Source organism: Perca flavescens, chromosome 15, assembly GCF_004354835.1.
Source record: "Perca flavescens isolate YP-PL-M2 chromosome 15, PFLA_1.0, whole genome shotgun sequence".
Classification (NCBI taxonomy): domain Eukaryota; kingdom Metazoa; phylum Chordata; class Actinopteri; order Perciformes; family Percidae; genus Perca; species Perca flavescens.
This window is the reverse complement of record NC_041345.1, coordinates 7989960-8008972: the sequence shown is the minus strand read 5'-3', so window position 1 is coordinate 8008972 and position 19013 is coordinate 7989960. Positions and strand designations below refer to the sequence as shown.

The following is a 19013-nucleotide window of genomic DNA, read 5'->3' as shown; positions in this document are numbered from 1 at the left end:
AGGAGCTACACAGGTTGTCCATATACTTTTGGCCAGCAGCTGTGATTAGCTGAAAGCCAGCTCGACCAATCAGAGAGCTCTAACACAAACTGATGCAAAATATAAAGAACACGCGGCAACTCTTTCCACCATAATTATACAAATATAAAACAACACATAAAATAGACTATATAAATGAATAACATGTAATCGCTAAACACAGAATTAAAAAAAACAACAACTTTATTTTCAGTTTTCTTCGCGACTGTAGTGATGTCATCAGTTTGCGACGACACCACAGACGCTTATATGATTTATTTACACAGACATAAACGATGACAACAACTTCAAAACAGGCGTTAAAAACCCACTTTGGGTTTGACAACTTTCGGTCTAAACTACAGGAAGATGTTGTCAAAGCAGTCCTCAAAGGTAAGTCAGCGAACACTGCGAGCAGCTTATCTGCTGTGTTAGTTTCTTTGCTAACTAACGTTAGCAGACGTTAGCTGGCTCGTAGCAACAAGCAACTCAACTGACGATTTTTTAAAATGTTTAAATATGAGGCTGAGTTTGAATTATCTCTCTCATATAGTGTTGTCAGAGAGCGATTCATGTGTGGCACTGTGGTGATAGGCGTTGTCTTCCTGCAGGGGACAGGGATGTGTTTGTGTGCATGCCCACTGGAGCAGGAAAGTCCCTCTGCTACCAGCTGCCTGCTGTCCTGGCTGAGGGCATTACTCTGGTTATATCCCCGCTAATCGCTCTCATTCAGGTCAGTCTCTGTTTCTGATCGGACTGCTCCAATGCAAACCCTTGTGTGCACTATCAGTTAGGTGTTTATCCCTTCCTGTGTTTCTTCCCAGGACCAAGTGGACCGCTTGAAAAGTCTGAACATCCCTGCCTGCTCCATCAACTCCAAGCTCCCGGCAGGCGAGCGCCGTCTGATCCTGGCTGACCTAGGGAGCAGCAGCCCCAAGCTGAAGATGCTCTACATCACTCCAGAGATGGTGGCCTCTCCCTCATTCCAGCCCTGCCTGACGGGCCTGTGCTCCCGCGGCCTGCTGTCTTACCTGGCTGTGGACGAGGCTCACTGCGTCTCCCAGTGGGGACACGACTTCAGGCCAGACTACCTCAAACTGGGAGAGCTGCGCGGTCGCTTGCCAGGGGTTCCCTGTTTGGCCCTGACAGCGACAGCCCCCAAGAATGTACAAGAGGACATTGTTCAGTCCCTGAGACTGCGCTCGCCACTGTCTTTTGTTTCACCTGTCTTCCGCAGTAACTTGCACTATGATGTGATTTTCAGGGAGCTGCTGCCAAACCCCTACGTCCACCTCTACGCCTTTATTCAGAAGGCACTGGGACTGGACAAAGGCTCTAATGGACAGGTTGGGATCTCATTTTTCTCTAAATGATAGATCAACAGAAATATCAGCTGGGATATCAGCTGAACCATATTGGCTGACAAATCACAGTGTAAACCTATTCAATCTAACCACTGAGTAGACTGCAGAGGGCCCAAAGGAAAACGGCTTCCCGAAATATTTAGAGCCCAATTGCATCGTTGTGGTTCATTACAGATCAAGGGTCACTTAAGCTTTTCTGGACTGAAAAACAAATTCAGAATCAAAGTCTTTGTACAGTATTTTTCCCTGACATGCAACACTGTGGAAACATCAACTAAATTGAAATTGAATTCTTCTTCTTCTTCTTTTGGGGCCAAATGTAAATAATACATTTTGTTTCTGAATTATACAGTTTTTATTTCTGTTAAAAAAGCCATTATTGAAGGAAAAAAAAAAAACATCAATCTAACGGCTGATCCCAAACCAGTGAAACCATGTTGGAGCGCCGTGCAAAGAACAGCTCATTGGAAAGGACAAACAGAAATATCTTAATAGAATAAAGTACTTAGCCTAAAGTTTTCACAGAACCATTTCTCTGTGTTCTACATGCAAGAAAAGTCCTTTGCAGATTTTAGAAAAAAAGAAAATGAAAAAGCCTTAAACATTCTTTATTTTTACTAGAGCCAGACTGATACTAGGGTTTTGAGGACAATCCAGTATCTACATTTAAGAGTTAAAATGATAATAATGATATATCCGCCTTTATTGGGTTTTGTACATAATCACATTACATAATTTTGACTGGTTTTACATCTGAGCCCTTACATTTCTCTCAAATTCATGCTGCAGGTTATTTTAGATAATGTGTTCAAAGCGGAGCCTGATAAATTTGCTGGGACGATACATATCGAGCCCACCGGTTGATAAGCAACAAGAAATTGCAGTACACAAATGTCAAAGATGTATTTAAGATGGGTAAAATGAACCGTATATTCAAAATTTTATGAAAACCAAGTTTAAAGGATCCTTATTAAAATGTTTGTTTATGTTATGTGTGCCGAAACGTCATTCTAAACCATAGAAATAGGACAAGAGTAGAACGGACATTCTCATTCATTGGTCAGAGTGCCGGCCATTGCGGCGGCCATTATGTGTACCATTGCAAAAAACACTCTGGCCGTTGTAGTGGGCAAATGTATTCTTTTTCCATGGTCAATGCTAGCCTGGTCCTACCAGACTCTCGTACATTTCATCTGTACTGAAGGAAAATGAAAATTGAGCAAAAGTACGTAAGAGGGCGGAGCCAGGCTAGGTCAATGCAGAGTGCTGAGCGACATTTTCTTTTGAACTAGTCAAATGATCACGGCAAACAGTTCAATTTCCTTACTACTCTCAATCTATCTCTGTGTTCTAAATCTATCAAATGTCACTATTGGTACCTCCATAGAAAGTACTACCCTCAATTCATTTTCTTCTTTCTTTATTGTAGCATACCACTCTTGTTTGCATAACACCTGTGTTGTAGGCTGTGTTACACTGTGATGAGCCAATATTAGCTGATGTTTTTCCCCCGAACATGAGAACCAGAACCCTGGTTTCTTTAACCTATGTAATGTTTACGAACAGGGTTGTGGGATTGTGTACTGTCGGACCAGGGAAGGCTGTGAAACAGTGGCTCACCAGCTGACCAAGCTTGGAGTCTTGGCCAAACCGTATCATGCAGGTCAGACCGTTTTTCCTCCATGTATGTCTGGGATTGGAGAACACAAGATTTGGGTTCAATTGCTTGACTTCTGCTCCTTATACTGTAGGTCTGAAGGCAGGGGATCGCACAGAGGCCCAGAATGAGTGGATGGAGGGGAAAGTTCTGGTCATAGTAGCCACTATCAGCTTTGGTATGGGAGTAGACAAGGCCAATGTCAGGTGATGCAACAATGTTTTGCTGTATCATTTTGAATTGGCTACAGAAGTTTCCATGTGCTGATGTTTTCGTTAATCCCGCAGGTTTGTAGCTCACTGGAACCTCGCTAAGTCCCTGGCCAGTTACTACCAAGAGTCTGGGCGAGCTGGGAGAGACGGACTGCCCTCCTCGTGTCGCACATACTACTCCCCGAGAGATAAGGAGCAAATTAACTTCCTCATCCGCCAGGAGGTTGCCCGCAAACAGGTCAGCACAATAACAGAGATCTCAAAATGTAAAGAGCTCACATGAAACTCAGGTTTGGGAACGTTTTTTTTCCTCTAATAGGCAAAACGGGGCTCTGAAAAGCAGACAGACAAAACAGCCATTACAGACTTTGATGCCATGGTGTCCTACTGTGCTCAAGAATGGTAAGTAAATCATTAATTGCACACATGCAAGTCCCATTTTGTTTATTGCATACAAAAGTGTAGTCAAACTATCACATCATTACATAATGTCTCCCCCCTTGCACATAATATACACATGCAGCTTTATACATTAAACCATAACTGTCATTACATGCATGCTGTGCCTTTTAAAAATTAAATCATAGTTCATTCTGGTTTGTGTACAGCAGAGGGCAGACTTGATCTCTGTTTTATGCTTTGTTGTGACTTATGTCACAAAATAAGTCAGGTTTGAAAACAGCTACTTCCCCTAGGAGGATCTTACCTAACTCTGAATGCCAATTGTCGTTCCTTAAGAATGACACATAGTTAGGTTTAGAAAAAAAACATAAACAAACCAATTTGGCTCGCCCCTTCATATCTCACTGTGCAACTCACTGCAATTTAAAAAAAATCATTCTACACATCTTTGTAGCTCATATTCCATTTATTATTTATATGCATTATGCAAGTCACTTGGGGTTTCCTCATGTTGTTGCCCTGTAAAGCGCAGGGATGCTCTAAGGATTGTAGAGCGTCCTGAAAACCTGGCAGCTTCAGCAGGTGTGTTTGTCAGGACAGCCATCTCTGTGTTTGTCAGGGGTTTTGTTTGTTCAAGGGCAAGGCTCCTTCAGGGCCACTAAACACACACTGTATCAGGCTGTATAATCTATTAAGTATATGGCCATGACGTTACGCTTGAGAGAGCCGCAGAGAACGCCTGATGTTGTGTTTCTGTCTCCTGTCATGTTTCCTTGTGTGGAGCACATTTGCTCAAATGTTCGATCCCCTCATCTTGGTTTTGCGACGGCAGCAGCAGCAGCAGCAGGTCATGCACGCCAGCACTGTCATGAGCAGGACCACCACTGTGGGAGAGCAAATCGAAACGGCATTGTGACCAGCTCAGTCTTAAAAAAAAGAAGAAAAGAAAATACATTACAAGTCCTTTTGATTTAAGAAATCAGTCCCTCCAGAAAAATGCAATCGCATAATTCAATGCATAATCAGCCAAAGTCTGATATAATAATATGCACTTGCATGATTTCATAATCCCCGCATTTTTGTTGCAAAAAAGTCACATATATCTAATGTTGCGTTTATTTCACACAAGAGCAGCCTCTTTCCCCTGTTGCCATGGGAACGTTATGAAGTGACGTAATTACGCAACGTGAACATCGTGGAAAAGCAGGGTGTTGGGGAATCACTTTTTTTTCCTCTTTTTCATTAAACCTCAGTTTTTGCAAGTTACCACAATTTCATCGCATAAAATTGCATAAATATTCTGCATATTCCATCGCATTTTTTAAGAAAACGTGCCGCATAATCAAGGATTTTTGACCCAAACTCTGCATTTTTCTGGAAGGACTGAGAAACAATATCATGAAGCCTTAAATATTTTTTTACTAGAGCCAGACTGATACTAGTTTTTGAGGACAAAACCAATATCTACATTTGAGAGATATTCAGTTTTGTACATAAGCACATAATGCATAACCTAAAAACTGTAATGTACTGTAATGTATAGCATGTAGTGAGCATGACATTTTACAGTTCAAAAATAAACTTTTTAATGCTACATGACAAACACATATGAAGAAAATGAAATGAGTAATAATAGAGAGCGGAGGAGACTCACAGATGAAGGTTAAGATGACAAAGAAAGCTCCCAGCTCTATGGGGTCGGCGTTGGGCAGACCCTGCAGCTTGACCCAGATCCTGGTCAGGGTGTTCAGCGTCTCCTCTCTGGCATCCATCCTAGTGAGGTGGAAGCATTTATGGTCAGTCCAATGGTCATGCTTGAATTTGGTTTACAGTGTCTCATTCGTTTGCCTGTGTTCAGCGTCACCAGGATGTAACTCCTGTTGCTTGTTAGTCGAACTGGGCGTTTGAGACAACATTGCTGCTGTGTTGACACAATCTTATAACATGATGAAGTGCTCTCAATCTGTAGGTTCCCTTTTTCAAGAGAAAGTGGGAGAATTGCGGTGGCCTGGCCTGGGAGTGCACAGATGTGTAAAGCATGTGGTTTTTCTAGCCAAGAGTGAGTCTAATGACACATAGGGTGGTGCTGGTGGCTTAGGGTGTTCTGCATAACTAACAGGTTAACCCTCTGTCAGGCTTTCTTTTGTTTTCAACTTTTAAACCGAAGGCTCTCCGGGCACCTGTCTCATTGTGTTGTCAATGTATACAGACTGTAATGTGTTAAGTTATTTTAATGGGCGGCGTTTCAAGTTATGCCTGATTTACTGCTGACTGTGTTATTGTGCTGTAAAGTAAACAAAATGGAACTGGGTGTGACAGTCTGTGGGTTCAGCCCTTTGCTGGTTTTGCTGTATTGTATTTCATTACAAAACATAATACCAACAATAACAAACATAATACAAACACTGTATGATGGAATATAGTAGCGGTGTGTATCCTCACTGGTCTCATGATTTGACGCGTCACCTCCTCCATATTATTATATATTGCTTCACGTGGTTTTCATTAACATATTCTGGCGTTCAGATATAGAAGAACTCCCTCTTTGTATTGTATCTGTTCTTAAAAAAAGTGGCTCATTAGTGTGAGGAAAAAAAATTTGATTTTAACTGTGTCGGGCTCGGGTCGGGCTCGGAACAAATTTCTTAATACCTGTCGGGCTCGGGCTGGGTTCGGTCACGGCTCTGTCGGACGCGGGCCGGCCTCGGACAGAAAAATTCGGCCCGATCCGGACTCTAAATGAAAGCTCAGATGGGCCAATCTGGAATCTTCCATTTATGATGTCATAAGGGGAAAGGTTACCTCCCCTTTCTATGCTTTGCCCGCTCAGAGAATTTGGCCCACCCATGAGAGAGAGACATCATAGCTTTCAAATGAGCGAAGCATGGCAGTTGGTCAAGGCCACACCCCCACCCTCCACCTTGCCCCCCCCGCTCTCCTTTACAGACACAGAAATGGTACATCCTAAGGAAAGCTCATTGTGGGACTGGTTCTAGTGGCTGTAATTCTGCACCAAGGTTGAATTTCAGGAAAGAGACTTCAGATACAGTATTAGGGGACCACTAAGGTCTATATAAAAGAGACTTCAGATACAGTATTAGGGGACCACTAAGGTCTATATAAAAGAGACTTCAGATACAGTATTAGGGGACCACTAAGGTCTATATAAAAGAGACTTCAGATACAGTATTAGGGGACCACTAAGGTCTATATAAAAGAGACTTTAGATACAGTATTAGGGGACCACTAAGGTCTATATAAAAGAGATTTCAGATACAGTATTAGGGGACCACTAAGGTCTATATAAAAGAGACTTCAGATACAGTATTAGGGGACCACTAAGGTCTATATAAAAGAGACTTCAGATACAGTATTAGGGGACCACTAAGGTCTATATAAAAGAGACTTCAGATACAGTATTAGGGGACCACTAAGGCCTATATAAAAGAGACTTCAGATACAGTATTAGGGGACCACTAAGGTCTATATAAAAGAGACTTCAGATACAGTATTAGGGGACCACTAAGGCCTATATAAAAGCATCCAAAAAGCAGCATGTCATAGGACCTTTAATAGTGCTGGGAGGTGCATTTAGACAGAGTCAGGCTAGCTGTTTCCCTGTTTCCAGTCTTTGTGCTATTAGCACTGCTAAGCCAAACTGGTGCCTGCAAGAAAGCAAATTTCCCAAAATATAAAAAATATTCCTTTGCTTCCTTTTTGTTTTATTTGGTTCCCAAAATACTAGGGCTTGTATGCTGTGTTGCAATGCTCAACAATGTAATTCAGTTACATTTGTTGTCTCACTTGTCTCCTAATAACACCTGTCAGTTAACCTTTTCACTTCCGAGGAAAGGGCTGGTAAATATGAGGTTGAACCACTGTTGAATGCCTGAGGAAGACCCAGCAGGGTCGAAACGTTGCAGCACAATAAACGTGTGGGAGAGTTAGCAGAGTGCGGGCACCTCATTCTTTTAAGTGGGAAACAAGATGACCATGAAGCTGAATCTGCACCTCTAAAACAGTACTGCATCCCTAATACACTGGCAGCGGAGGTTTACTAAATGTTTTCATGCTATTTTGTGCATTGGAGCGACCACGTTGGGCCAATTTTAGTGCAGCAGAATTAACACAAAAGATCATTTTGAAGTGTAGTTTGAGGATTTAAGGACATGCATATATCAAACCGGAGGCTGTTTTCACTTGAGAAAGTTACCTAGTTAGTTAGCTGGTGGGGGGCAGATGGCCCTCATAAAGTTGTCAGTGCTTGGTGAGTGCTGTTTGCATCCATTTTGTTAATCTGACTTCTTTGTTATCATTTTCTTCCCCAATTCAGACGTTTCCCCATTAACTCTTTGAGTGTTTTTATAGATGACGTGTTCAAAAAGTGAGAAACCACCCTGTAGTTAAAATGCCACTGGTATAACTACAAAATTAGTATTTTTCAGTGAGCTATTTGAACTTGTATGTTTTACACTTAACAAGTCTATATTTCTGAACACATTCTTCACATTCTTCTCAACAAGTATTTCTCAGTGCCTCTCAAACTGGCCAGAAATAGACCCACTCGCAGTGAAATGCACTTACCTATGAGAGTCTCCGTTGTTGTTTTCACACGCTCAGCCCAGCCCAGGCTGACCTGCAAAAGTTACGGAACCGAAGTAAGCCGACCACTTGACGAGGAGGAGGCAGCGATGAACATGAACATGCCTCCCCTGGAGGAGTTAACCTGCTGAGTGTGTTTTATATATGTCTGTCTGTTGTTAAAATGTGCAGTACGTCACTCAGAGGTGGAGACTAACAGACGGAGATAAGCAGTCAGGTTGAGATTAAGGTTAGGAGTGATAATTCCTCAGGTACTGATGATACTCTGCATGTGGAGTGGAGGAAAAGTGAGATGGCACAAAATCCCTTTCATGCTTCTCTTAATCGTTCTCTTCTTTGGTCCTCAAGTTTCTTGCACTTCTCGTTTTGTGGTTTTTGGTTGCAGAGTAGTTGTCTGTTTTGCCGTTTGACTGTGCGCCTCGCTTTAGTTTGTCTGCCTGCGAGGCTGTTCTCTCTTTAGCTGTCCTCCATGGGAGTGACTGTTGCTTCACAGAGTCTTTTTGTGCCTCTCTGGCTTTCCCCGCCTCCACTGGTGAAACTGCTCCCCTCTTTCTCATGCCTTTGGAGACAGCATTTCCATTTCCAGCAAGGTAGTTAGTACGTTGTTGAAGTGGCTCGTCTACTCTCTCTCTCTCTCTCTCTCTCTCTCTCTCTCTCTCTCTCTCTCTCTCTCTCTCTCTCTCTCTCTCTCTCTCTCTCTCTCTCTCTCTCTCTCTCTCTTTCTTTCTCTTTTTCTCTCTCTCTCTCTAGAAGTGTGAGGCCTTTTTTTTCCTAAACATTTTCTTTTGCAATAATAACTTCTAAAGTTCAGATTAATGAGTTGTATTGTGTCCAAAACCCTTGAAATTGTAGGAGAAAAATACTTTCCAAATTAAGATTTAATTTGCTTTAATGTGTTCTTTTTATCAGTACACAAAGTACGGAAGTCATTACTAAAGCTAAGAACTTTTTGTCTATAAGTGTTGTGATTGTCAGACAACTGTATTTTTTTTATTTCATGGGTCAAGGGAGCCCTGTTTGACTTATAGAAGAACAGAAACATTGATCCTAGTGGTGTGTGTGATGGTTACACAATAGCTAATAGATCAATAATGCACTCTATTGCCAGTGTATGATGGAGAGATGTTTGCTGTGTGCTCAAAAACAACTCTAAAACTCGAAAATGTAGCCAACTTCACAGGAGCTGTAGCCTTTCCTTACACATATTTAGTTTTTAACAAGCAGTAGGGCTGCTCGATTATGGAAAAAAAAAATCATAATCCCGATCAATATTTTAATCACGATTATTTAACACAATTATTTATTGACTTTTGGAAAGATGTTGCTATTATTTAATTTAAAAAAGAACAGTGAAACCATTAAACAAATCAACAGTGAAAACACTTTGAACTGTGATATTTCCCTTCATACTTTTCCCGTTCAAACTTAATATTCACAACACAAGACAAAATAAGAGTTTACTTGCAGAACGTAATGTGCAAAGTAATCGTTTTTCTCGATTACTTGTGGTCCGTAGGAGCCAAAAACGTAATCACGATTAAAAATGTGATTAATTGCACAGCCCTAACAAGCAGCGTCTCTCTTCTCTTCCCACCAGTTGCCGCCATGCCACCATCTCCAAGTTCTTTGGGGATAAGACGCCAAACTGTGCAGGTGCCTGCGACTACTGTCGTAACCCCAAAGTTGTGCGCGCCCAGCTGGAGAGGGCGGCCACCCTCAGCACCAAGACGGAAGCTCAGAGCAAAGGGCCCACAGGACCGTTCGGTTTCCAGCCGGGCCTTTATGAAGGAGGAAAGAAGGGCTATGGTTTTGAAAGGCAGGACAACTTGAGTGACACTTGGATTTACTTTTGTAACGTAAAGTAGTGGCGAACCTGTAGATTTGACTCTGACATCACACCTTGCAGGTATGACGAAGGGGATGCCAGCAGTGAAGACGATGGCTCAAACAGGAAAAAGGAGTTTTCAGACCTCTTCAAGAGGCAGATGAACATGCGGAAGGTGAATCATCCTAATCAACACACACAAACTCTTTTCTTTAGAAATGCAACTAGTGTTTGTGTTATGTCCGCGTGCATCTGTTGGCCAGCTGTTGGCAGCAGGACTGAATGGGGCTGTTGAGGCTGTTAAGTGAGGATTGTGGTAAATCGCTCCCACATGTTCAGTGGAATTGGCGCAACATAACACGACATCAGTAAAAACAGGAATGCCATGATTGTAAAATAGTAGAAAGAAAACTGATGAACAAAAAACAAAACAAAAAGAGATTAGGAGGTGTGGTGATGGGAAGGTGGCCATTGTTACCCTGATCCTACGCATTTCACAACTTCATTTAAAGGGGCAGTAGGTAAGCCTTATAAAACTAACTTTCTGTCATATTTTCTGAAATATGTTTGAGTAGAACTACATGAAGCAGGTCATTTAACAGCATGTAGTGCGATTTCCAAAAATCCACAGCTCCCTGTTCAGATGCACCAATCAGGGCCGGGGGGGGGGGGGTGTGTCTAACTGCGTGTTTCATTCTCCCTTGTGGGGGGAGGGGCTTAGGAGACCGTTTTGGGCTTTAGCAGAAAGGGGAGGGACTGAGAAGTTGCCGATGTTCAATTTTTTGGGCTAGATCCTAGATCTTCCCTATCCTACCTACAGCACATTTAAATCTCTTCACGTAATTGATCAACCAGTTTAAAGTGATATTCCATCCAAAACGCTAATCCCATTTAGTCTTGAAAGATGGCTAAATCCAATGTGACTATTTCGAAGATATCAATCATACTGAGATTATTCTGTAAGATATCAATCAATTTTCTGCTGCTGAACCATTAACACAACCCGCAGCTTCTGTAACCAGTTTGTAGCATTATTTATTTCTTTTACTATTGTTTCAGCATTGTACAATGTGTATACTTCTTGTTTGTTTGTCTGGAAGCTACTTTGTTTAAAGTGAATATCTGTCTGTGCTCATGTTTCTTTAGGTCACTGACAGTCAGAGGGAAGACTTTGTTCCCCCAGGTAAATATCAATAGAAATACAATATACCTAAATGGATATCCAGGCTGATCTGTACTGTCATATATAACCATAGACTGTATAATATTAATCTAATACGAGTCGTCGAGTTTGCCGTTACGGGCGCAGCCATCCCGGTTGCGGATGTGACAACTTTAGACGAGAGGGAGGAGTGAGGGAGGAGCCACGTTTACGTTACACACACTTTCACTGGCAATCACATCATAGCCATGCCCTAAAACACCCCCTGCTTTGTCGCCGATTTTAAAATCAACCAGCCCATTATTCAAAAAATGAACATCATTCTGTGTTGCAGAAGACTTAAAACTAGCGATTGATACCATTAACTCTTTATGAAAACGTTTTGTGAGGTAATAAGTCAAGTGAGAGGTGGGTCACTTTCTCATAGACTTTTACAGAAACCAAAACTCCTTTTTCAACCGCACGTGTCTCCCTCTGCTGGAATTCAGATAGAATGCAGCTTTAAGGCACTTCCACATTTGCAGCACTTTGCCGAACCAGATGCTTTGTCCATTAATATTATACAGTCTGTGTATATAACCAATGTATCCTTACTGTGTAGATGCTGACTGCCCACTCAGAGAGGCCAGCAGTCAGAGGATCCCCAGACTCACTGTAAAGGTACTTGAACGCTGCGAGCACATTCCTGCTGCACTCATTAACACGTCTCAGGAATTCACTGTGACTCATGTGTCATGAGATGTGAAGACACGCAGTAGAGCCAACTTTGCATCTGAGCAATTTAAAAAAAAAAATGGTTTTGTCACTGTAGCTTTAATTCTTTCTTGACAATTTTTAACAAACCTTTATGTGTATATATATTCTATTTCAGGCCAGAGAGCACTGCCTGTGCCTCTTGCAGGAATCATTGTATGGCCACCAGGGGGCAGAAGACTCATTCAAGTAATTATGCAGACACTTTTCAAACATCATTCATATACCAGACTGAACTCATGAAGTGGCGTATGTATGACACACCAATTTGTATGTCATTATTGGCGTGTTATCAAGACGCATACTCGCTTTTTAGCGTGTTTATCAACGCCGTTTGGCCTCCATTTACTTATGTTACCTTGCGATTGCGTGTGAATTTACGCCGTAGCGAGTAGTATGAAAGGGCAAAAATCTGCGTAGGGTTTGGCCAGGGGGGCCCCATGTGTCACGTTTCCTAAACTCAACCATCACTTTCTTCTTTTCCTAAAACCAACCAGATCTTCTTTTCCTAAACCCAACCTGGTGTCACGTTTCCTAAACTGAACCGTTGCTTTCTTTTCGCAATAACACGCCATGTGGCGATAACACGCCATGTGGCGTGTATGTTTACGTCCGCTGTATACAGCGTAGACATACACGCGGATAGTAGAGATGGCCCGATACCACTTTTTTGCTTCCCGATACCGATTCCGATACCTGAACTTGCGTATCGGCCGATACAGAGTACCGATCCGATACCAGAGTGTCATATATTTCATTATGTTTTAACAGCTGTATACTACTATCCCTGTATGGATGTGATATGATTTCTATCTTTGTTGTCGGTCTGACTCAGGTTAAACTCTTTGTGAAACATGAACAAACACAAACAATGAATGCCGTAGAACTTTCTTTTATTCTCCAGTTTGACAGTCAGTTATAACGGAAAAAGAACATAAATAAACTACTTTAATGTAGATTATCTTTAGGGCTTTATTACGTGGTATCGGATCGGTGCATAAACTCCAGATACCGATACCAGCGTTTTAGGCAGTATCGGAGTCGATACCGATACTGGTATCGGTATCGGAACATCTCTAGCGGATAGCTCAAAATGCGTACAGATAACACGCCACTTGGCTTAAGAAAGTGGGCGTGTATGTTTACGCAAAGTCATGATATCCCGTTGCATATGCATAGTGAATTTTCGGACTTTCTTTCCCCACAGTCGCTCTACGTTGTCTTCTCTGTCTCTCAGCAGTGACACCCTGTCTGTAGCGGTGGATATTGAACATGAGGTCTTCAAGAGCAGCAAGTCCTCCAACCTGTACAAAGCTGCTGTCCTGAAGAAGGTAACTACTCACTGCTCTGCCTGTCACAGGATCGTTGGTAGCATACAGTAAGATTGGAAAGCTATTCTGTTTCGTACTCGTATCTTGTTTTGAAGGTATCCGAGATGAAGAAAACTGCACCTGGAGAAAAGGGAGGAGGTGTCAAGACCGACAGCAGCAGCGAAACCAGAGAGAATGAGTCCAAACTCAAAGAGGAACCACCTTCCTCCTCTTCTTCTGCCTCCTTCTCTGAGGAGCTGCAGGGGTTCACATCTGCATCGGAGATCTACTCCGTAAGCTCCTCTTCACTACACGCTAGCTTCACCTAGTTTGCAAGCAGCGATCGCGGTTTCTTGCGACTGCAGAGTATTCAGATATGAACATGTCTTCTTTGTTTGGCATTATCCCTCCAGATGAAGCGTAAGCGAGTAGGAGCAGGTCTGAGGGGATCATCCGACCCCTTCCAGACCGCCAAGGATCTGCTGAAGGCCTCCGTGTCGGACACCGTGTCTAACAGGGGGGCAGAGAGCGGCGGATTTTACAGTGACGGCTCAGGAGGCTCCGGAGGGACAAGCGCCGATGCGTCTTCGGCTGTAACGTCCTCCATCAGAGCCAGAGCGAACGCCGCCGCTGCCGCCGCCTCCGCAAACAGCCCGACGAAGGCGGGCAGAGCCATGAGCAAGAAGCAGCAGAAGCTAGCGGAAGCGGCAAAGAGCTCCCGCAACATTTCCCAGTATTTCGCGAAGAAAGAAACAGCGGCGGACAGCCAGGAGGAGGAGGCGGAGACGCCGAGGGGACTTGATGCTGCGTTATGTCACATCACAGCGGCGGTCGCTCAAGAAAGCGTTAGCGAGCAGGAACACTCCCCTGTCACCGTGGACGACGTAGAGATCAGTCCTGTAGAGACTCAGGATGTGATCCAAGAAGAAAGTAAAAACAAAGTCATAGTTATTACTGATGATGAAGAGGAGGAAAAACATAAAACCGAGACGTTGGAGATGGAGCAGCTTCAAGACCCATCTATAGAGTATACAAAGTCCATTGCAGAGTAAGACACCCTAAATGCACCATTTTTAAAAGAAAAAAAAAGATGGAAAAGTCTCTAACATTATTTTTGACCTTTCACACAGAGAAAACAAAGCTGAGGACGAAGCTAAACCACCTCTAACAGAAGGGGTAACTGTCTGTTTTCTATCCAATCTTTATATCAAATTTATCTCCTGCTCGGTGACTGATGGTGCGTGTGCACGCGCTTGTGTGTGTGCACGTGTGTGTGTGTGTCCACACTAAGCCTGTGACTTTAGTCAAATAAGACCACTTCCTATTCTCAGACAGACAAATCAAATATCATGGTTCAAAATATAAAGGTTGAAAAGACTCACCCACATACTTTACTTTTTACTTAACTTATTTAATTTTATTTATCTTATTCTTAATTTTTAGTTACATACTGTGTGTGTATATATATGTATACTTATATTGTTTATTTTCTTCTGATCCTTATATTTAGAGAACGTGTGACAAGCACCAACAACACCAAGACAAATTCCTTGTATGCGTAAAAACCGTACTTAAAAATGTAATCATTTTTGGAAAATAATTTATTCAAACCAGCTTAGTGGCAGAAGAAACTGTGTTTATTGAGTTCACGGCACAGCATGTTAGGTGTCTTTTGTTAGTTTCCTGGTGAAATTTGGTTTTCCCTCCGGCTCATGTGTGAGAAACTTAACAGTGTTCTGACTTGTTTGTGTCCAGTTGACAGATGATGTAAAGGCGAATAAGAGCGAGTCGTCTCCTCCAGCGAAGCGCAGCCGGCCCTTAGACAGAAGAGTAACGTTCAACCCCAACGTGCAGGAGAGGGCCCTGATCCCCGCCAATGAGCCACCCAAGCCTGTGACGCTGAAGGAGGCCGCTGATATCGTGGTCCGCTATCTGGACCCCTTTTACACTCAGGGAAAGTTTGCCACCAAGGTGAGAGAGCGCTTTTTTTGATAGATTGACTTCCTGTTTGCAGAAAAGCAGTGTGAAATGGATTCTCAGCTGTTGTTATCTTGGGCTGCAGGAGCTGTTTAAGTCCTTCGCCCGCTACCTATCTCACCTTCTCACAGAGGGCAGGAGTCGGGGGAAAGGCCAAGGTACGCAGGGGATAAATAATCTCCAAATTGTGCTCAGCTGCATGCGTAGGACTCTAATGCTCATCTCTCTCTCTCTCTCTCTCTCTCTCTCTCTCTCTCTCTCTCTCTCTCTCTCTCTCTCTCTCTCTCTCGGTCCACAGTTAAAGCAGAAGCCAAAGCTATCATCAAGAAGTTCTTCAGCAGAGTCAAGCGCTGTGAAAGCGAGGCAGACTGGAAGCACCTAAAAAGACCGCAGAGCTGTAAAACCACAGAGAACAATGAATGATGAGGCGTGGAAAATGTAGCCATTTTAGGGTTGAACCCTTCCTCTTTTGTCAGTGCCTACGCTTGTCTAATTCCAGTGAACTTAGGCTTTACCACAGACGCCTGCTGACCAGCTTTATGGTTGATTTGCTGCTTTTTCCAGACTCTAATAGCTTATGTCAGTAATTGAGCAATAATGTGGGCTGTGACAGCCAGAGAGAACAGAGGTCAAACTGTGTGCACACTCATATAACCGGGAATGACTGTTTATGTGTGTGAGCAATGTATGTGCAGCAATTGGTCTTTAACCTTTTGTGGGACTGCACTCTTCTTCTTTTTTCAAGTCCATTAAATCACACTTAAATCTCCAGTAAAATATGTTTCAAGTCCCTGCAAGTTAAGTTTTCATACGGACCTGAAATGAATGGAAACCAAAGGCCTCTTGGAATAAACAAGACTAAAGTGTCTACAGCCATGCTAGCAGCTCTGTGACGCTGTACACGGCAGTGCTTTGAGCTAAATGCTAACATGCTCACTAAACGTTTGCTAATTAGCACTGAACTCAAAGTACAGCTAAGGCTGATGGGAATGTCATTAGTTTTGCAGGCATTTGGTTATAAACCAATTAAACGCTGCTAGATGAAAAGTTGGGTCAGTCAGATCACTAAAGTCATTAGTGTTCATCCTGTGTGGACCATGTAAGTAAGTATGAAACCAAATTATATGGAAATCTATCAAATGATTGTTGATATATTTTAGTCCAGACCATTGTGATGGACTGAGCAACAGTCCAGCTGACATGTCCACCCATAGAGCCACTAGCATGTCTAGAAACACATTGTGGAAATGGTTGTCAGCAATGTAAAAAAAAAAAAAAAAAAAAAAAAAAAAAAGCGTAATTGGGGATAAAACCTGCAAGAACACTGGGTCGATGGTGAACTATTTGACATAACCCCAGACGGTTTTGTGTTGTAGAGGCCTAATGGGTGTTTTTATTGCTGCTACTTATTTTGTCTTTGGCTGCTGGATTGCAGAACAAAGAACAACGTGAATGGACAACAACGATAGCTACTGTATGATGTGAAACTGACCAGTTTTTCTCTTATTTAAAGATCAGTCTTTGTCTTAGCAAAGGGAGATTTTTTTTGCATAATGTTTTTGTTTTCTTAGCCATGTTGATTTTCAATGAGGGAAATGTTCCTTAGTTATAGTGCGTGTCAGGACTGTGAGAGCCTACAGTTTCTGTCTCCACAGTCCGTAGGGGAACCCAAAGAGTACTGGGAGCACTGGTGGACACAGAGGCCTGGCTGTGCAGTCTGAACAGCCATAGTCCATCTCATCTTTGCTCCTAAATGTTTACAATAAAGTCCATGCTGAATAGGATCAGACCAACCACAGTGTGAGAGCCTTTCTCTGTGTGCTTATTCATGAACACAAATGTCTTCAATTGGACAATTACACTTATTGGAACTTTGGGGGGCTGGATCATGGATGTGTTAAGAAGGCTGGAGGGGGAGGAGACCTTTCCGTACCGGGGACGCTGTGTCAAATAGACAGTGACGTCGCCTCCAGTGGTGCTGCCTTCAGTTGTACCTTGTAACTTACGACTTTAATTTCCTTTATTCGGACAATTAAAAAGAATGGACGTAAATGGTAAAAGCTGACTACATTTAATACATTTAATTTAAAAAAAACATGACAGTAGTGTCACTGATGTGTCATTTGAAGATTAAGGCCCATGTTGAGCTGTGAAATAAACATGCTGCTAAACATACCCCTCTTAAAGACATAATAATAATAAGGAAACTGATATAGAAGGGAATACATAGAATAGAATTAAACTTTATTTCCCACAAAGTCATACTTTTGAAAATAGCTACAAAAACAGACGTGAAAGCTGTTGAGAGCCTAACTTGTGAGAGAAATATTACTCTTTCTTGCTGAATTTAGAAGACATTATTATAAGACTTCATTATTCCCCCTGGATGTGTTGGCAACATGCACCATTAATCCAATATTAACTGACATAAGGGCATTAAAATGGATCTGCTGTTTTATATTAGGGCCTTGTTTTGAAGAAGGTCCCTGTGTCAGGTTCTAGTTTCAAGACCTTCACTATTTCAGTTTTGTTTTTGTATGTTGCATATTCCTAAACATATGTGTGTAATCAAACCACACAGTAGTCACATCTGGGTTCAGGTAGTATTGCAGCATAGAAAAACTGTACATTTCAAAGAAAATAATCATCTTATTATATATTACTGATTAGAATAAGTAAAAAAAGATGGAGCATCTAGTGTTGAGAATAATTCACCTCGTGGCTCGCAAACCGTTGGATGTTATAATCATATAACATTAAACATGTCAGATTTCAACTTAAAGTGAATTAGCCTCACCAATCAGTGAAGATGGAGTCAAAACCAGTATTCGAAAGCAGTAATAAAACAACCTGTAAAAGGCTGTGGTGCAGCAGCGGGATAAAGAGTTAAAGGTGCTGTAGGTAGGATTGCGAAAATCCAGGATTTAGCCAAAAAACTTGAACATCGACAACTTCTCAGTCCCTTCCCGCTTTCCACTAAAGCCCAAAAATGGTCTCCTAAGCCCCTCCCCCCACAAGGGAGAATGAATGCATGTGCATGAGCAGTGATTGACACGCAGTTAGACACCCCCACCCCCCCCCCCGGCCCTGATTGGTGCATCTGAACAGGGAGCGGTGGATTTTTAGAAATAAGCGGAAAAATCAGGCCAATTACAAAAGCTGGTCAGTCTGACATCATATTGCCTGAGCTCATTACTATTCATTAGCTCGCCCAGTTGGGCTGGGTAAAGGATTCTGACAGCCAGGCTCTCATTGGCTGGCTGTTAGCCAATCAGATTCAAACAGCTTAGCTTGTTGAATATGAATGAGAACTGGCAGAAATCGAGCCGAGTCTCCCTGCAGGCTTTCTATACCACGCTAGAATGGCTCGAAACAAGGTAACCAAGGCATTTTTTCCACAAAACATGTTACAGAGTCCATGGTAGAACTTCAGACATTACCACAAAGTAATGAAATACGTGTGGCAGGGCACCTTTAAAATGCCCACATTCCATGAAGCATTTCCGACAGCACTTAAACGCAGCAGCAGCAGCAGCAGCATTCAGCCAATGAGCGCGAGCGGGCTGCCAACCTGCGTCTGCAGGGCGCTGCTGTACATCAGAGACTGATGAGACAACAGAACACACACACACACACACACTTTGGCACTCTCTACTTTCTAGCATCCGCAGTAGCCTACAGGCTGTTTTATTTCAGGTCTGCAGGTGTGAACGGCCGCCGGATGCGGTTTG

The 19013-nt window shown here is 42.6% G+C and overlaps 2 protein-coding genes and 1 long non-coding RNA gene across 4 annotated transcripts in view; 2 read left to right on the top strand and 1 right to left on the bottom strand.

The window, feature by feature from the left end:
- Positions 1-268: 268 nt before the first annotated feature.
- Positions 269-16223, top strand: recql5 (RecQ helicase-like 5). The gene is made up of 19 exons (XM_028600251.1): positions 269-411; positions 630-751; positions 843-1364; positions 2949-3045; positions 3134-3245; positions 3327-3489; positions 3571-3653; positions 9853-10071; positions 10162-10255; positions 11227-11263; positions 11844-11902; positions 12114-12184; positions 13233-13326; positions 13422-13598; positions 13719-14353; positions 14436-14481; positions 15061-15276; positions 15368-15440; positions 15581-16223. The coding sequence occupies exons 1-19, from the start codon at positions 315-317 to the stop codon at positions 15703-15705; spliced, it is 3042 nt and encodes a 1013-aa protein (XP_028456052.1). The 5' UTR covers positions 269-314; the 3' UTR covers positions 15706-16223.
- On the bottom strand, positions 3734-8770 carry LOC114570056 (uncharacterized). Of its 2 annotated transcripts, none has more exons than XR_003694458.1 (3): positions 8238-8770; positions 5308-5426; positions 3734-4579 (listed from the first exon to the last, which is right to left on the bottom strand). It is a non-coding gene; the product is annotated as an uncharacterized LOC114570056 (long non-coding RNA). The 2 variants fall into 2 exon arrangements; XR_003694459.1 differs by having other exon boundaries at positions 3734-4537.
- Positions 16224-18839: 2616 nt separating the features above from the next.
- Positions 18840-19013, top strand: part of cdr2l (cerebellar degeneration-related protein 2-like) — a 12161-nt gene continuing 11987 nt past the window's right edge. Inside the window, exon 1 of the mRNA XM_028600020.1 lies at positions 18840-19013. This exon is cut by the window's right edge and continues 249 nt beyond it. The gene's annotated coding sequence lies outside the window, so the exon portion shown is untranslated.